The 3,116-nt window shown below is 43.0% G+C and overlaps 1 protein-coding gene across 1 annotated transcript; it reads right to left on the bottom strand.

Moving 5' to 3' along the window:
- Nucleotides 1-448: 448 nt before the first annotated feature.
- On the bottom strand, nt 449-2,351 carry LOC308254747 (C-C motif chemokine 4-like; the record flags this gene model as incomplete). Its single annotated transcript, XM_080681138.1, has 3 exons — nt 449-515; nt 1,010-1,127; nt 2,276-2,351. 3 exons carry the CDS (start codon nt 2,349-2,351, stop codon nt 449-451), a joined length of 261 nt encoding a protein of 86 aa, XP_080537264.1.
- Between the last annotated feature and the right edge of the window lie 765 nt (nt 2,352-3,116).

Below are 3,116 nucleotides of genomic sequence, written 5' to 3' on the forward strand. Positions count from 1 at the left end.
GCATTTAGCCCATATGAAGTTCTCAGTAAATGCTCATTATTATTTTGTTTGGAAATGGTGATTTGCCCCTAATAATAATACCAGGCAATTCCCTTCACACCAAATCATATTTAAAAAATAAATAGTCTTTTTTAAAAAAAGTCTTATTATGAACACACACAGAATCAACGGCACTACCCATGTATCCTCAATAGCAGAGAAACTGATGGTGTACCATCCTCATGGGGGACATGTGTCCTTTGCCAAAACCAATATAAATTACAGAAATAACACCAATAAAATAACACAACACGTAATGAAGATAAAATTAAGAGAAGGAACAGGGACTCCTGAGAGGAGCTGTGAACATGGAAAGGGTATGTCTCAGTGAGAAGTGTCAGGCTCAGGTACCCTTCCTGAAGACCTGCTGCCCCTGTCCCTGAAGCAGCTCAGTTCAGTTCCAGATCATTCATGTAGTCCTGGACCCAGGCCTCACTGAGTTGGCACAGACTTGTCTGCCCCTTTTGGTTTGGAATCTGTGGAACAAGAAGCAGATAGATTACAATCACATGGGACCTTGTCTTTGGTAGGTGTCTCCCTCTGTTCATGTTGGACAGTTCTAGTGGGTGAGAGGATGCTTCTGGGACGGTACTAGAAATGGATTTCTTGTAACTTCCACCCTGGATTTAGCTGTGGCCTCAAGGTTGTCCAAATTAGGAACTAATGAGTTTTCTAGTCAATATGGCTATATTTTCCCATTCATACCCTAGATCCCCTGGCAATAACTTTTCCTTGTGTTTTTCTAAGCATGGTTTAAGAAATTAGCCCACATGCCCTTTGATCTTTTTTACTTTCCATGGTTTCCTAGCTTCTGTTTAATTTCTTCATAACCTGTTCCTTACTGATGTCTGGGAAGGCTGCAACCCTGAGACCTGTCTTCCTCCTGTTTGATCCTCTCCCTGTCCCAAAAAGTTCCCTTATCTAATCCTGCCCTTGCTCTTGCATCCCAAAACAGCCCAGGGCATGATACTTATACCATGGTAGCTGGCAGCAAAGGCTACTGGTCTCATAGTAATCCATCACCAAGTTGCAAGGAAGTTTCCGTGGGATGTAAGTGAAGCAGCAGGCAGTGGGAGGGTCTGAGCCCACTGAAAAGAAAGGCTGAGGTAAGATCAAAGTTCTACAAGAAATTGCTCTTTTGGGTTTTAGTTATGGATATTCAAGGGGCATCTCTGTGGAGTTACCAGATCTCCAAATACGGCCCCTTGTACCTAATCCCACTCCACTGCGTAGGAGTCTTTTTCTATACAGGACTAAGAGATCATAGAGCTGGATTGAGTCTCAGAGCACACATATAACTCCATTTTTTAAAAAAATATATTTTATTGATTTTTTACAGAGAGGAAGGAAGAAGGATAGATAGTCAGAAACATCGATGAGAGAGAAACATCGATCAGCTGCCTCTTGCACACCTCCTACTGGGGATGTGCCTGCAACCAAGTTACATGCCCTTGACCGGAATCGAACCCGGGACCTTTCAGTCCGCAGGCTGACGCTCTATCCACTGAGCCAAACCGGTTTTGGCTATAACTCCATTTTTTAATATCAAATCTTTATTGTTGAAAATATTACATATGTCCCCTATTTCCCCCCATTGACCCCTTCTAGCCCATCTCAGTTGCCCACCCAGGCCTTCACTATCCTATTGTCTGCGTCCATGGGTTATGCATATATGCATACAAATTATTTGATCACTTCACCCACACTCCCCTGCCTTCCCTCTGAGATTCCACAGTCTGTTCTATGCTTCTATGTCTCTAGATTTATTTTGTTCATCGGTTTATTTTGTTTGTTAGGTTCCACATATGAGTGTGATCATTTAATACTTACCTTTCTCTAATTGGCTTATTTCACTTAGCATCATGCTTTCCAGGTTCTTTCATGCTGTCTCAAAGGGTAAGAGATCCTTCTTTTTCATTGCTGCATAGTATTCCATGGTGTAAATGTACCACAGCTTTTTTTATCCACTCATATACTGATGGGCACTAGAGACAGGGACTTTCTTAAACAAGTGTATTAGTTACTATTTTTTAAGAAAACAGGAATTTGAATATTACTGAATGTCTGCTAGACACTACATTTGACAGCAGCCTACTTAAAAATCTTCCCAGCTCCCTTTTGTCCCATCCCAGATGCCAATGTTGGATCAGCCCCAACTAGAAAAGTGAGTTCTACCTATACCATGGCTTTGCCTATACCATGGCCCTAGAAGTAGTACCTGAAATAACAGACTTACTTGGTGCTGAGAGCGTTGGAGAGCAGAAGGCAGCCACTAGCACAAGGAGAGAGAAGACAGCCACACAGAGCTTCATGGTCTTGGTGGAGAAGAGGCTTTCCTGAGAGTAAGAAGCTCTGCACTGCTTCTCTTCCCCAGGGTAATGTCATTACGATGGAAAGGAGGAAGTGGAGGGGAGAAGTGGGCTGCACTCTAAAGTGGTACACTAAAGGCAGTGACTGAGACTGAGGAGAGAATTGTGAGCTTGAGAGGAAGGATGCAACATTCATACCTGCTAGAAGGAGCTTGTAAACAAGAGCTCCATGCTGCTCTTGAAGCTGCAGGCTTCACATCAGTCTTTCCAGGATTGCCAAAGCCTGGCCCAAAGAAGAAAAGAGGATCCAGAATTCCATGTCACATTCTGGGCCTTCTTCTGCTGGGCTGAGTGATCTCAGTGCCCTACATGTTTTCTGGGACATGAAGAAAGAGTCTGGCATGGAATGTGCAGAAGGATACAGTAGGACAATAATCTACTCACCAAATATGTGCCAGGCACTGGGCAAGTTGCCTATTCACCTAACATCAAATCCCACCCTGACCCTGAGTAGGGGTATAATTATTCCCTTGAAGCAATAAGGATGGAAGAACAGAGAAGAGTTCATTGATGATCTCAAGGCCACACGCTTAAGTGGCAGTGCCAAAATTTGCAATGAAATTCCTCTGACTCTAAAATCTATTTTCTTTCTAACCTGTTGTCACAAATATAGAATGTGAACACAAAGAGAGAAACTATTACCACTAGGGGTTGTGCCACACACAAAGAGCTGTCTTATTAGGGCTGAATTTAGGAGGAGATTTTGGG

Source organism: Plecotus auritus (assembly GCF_963455305.1).
Source record: "Plecotus auritus genome assembly, chromosome: 7".
In the NCBI taxonomy this organism is placed as follows: Eukaryota; Metazoa; Chordata; class Mammalia; order Chiroptera; family Vespertilionidae; genus Plecotus; species Plecotus auritus.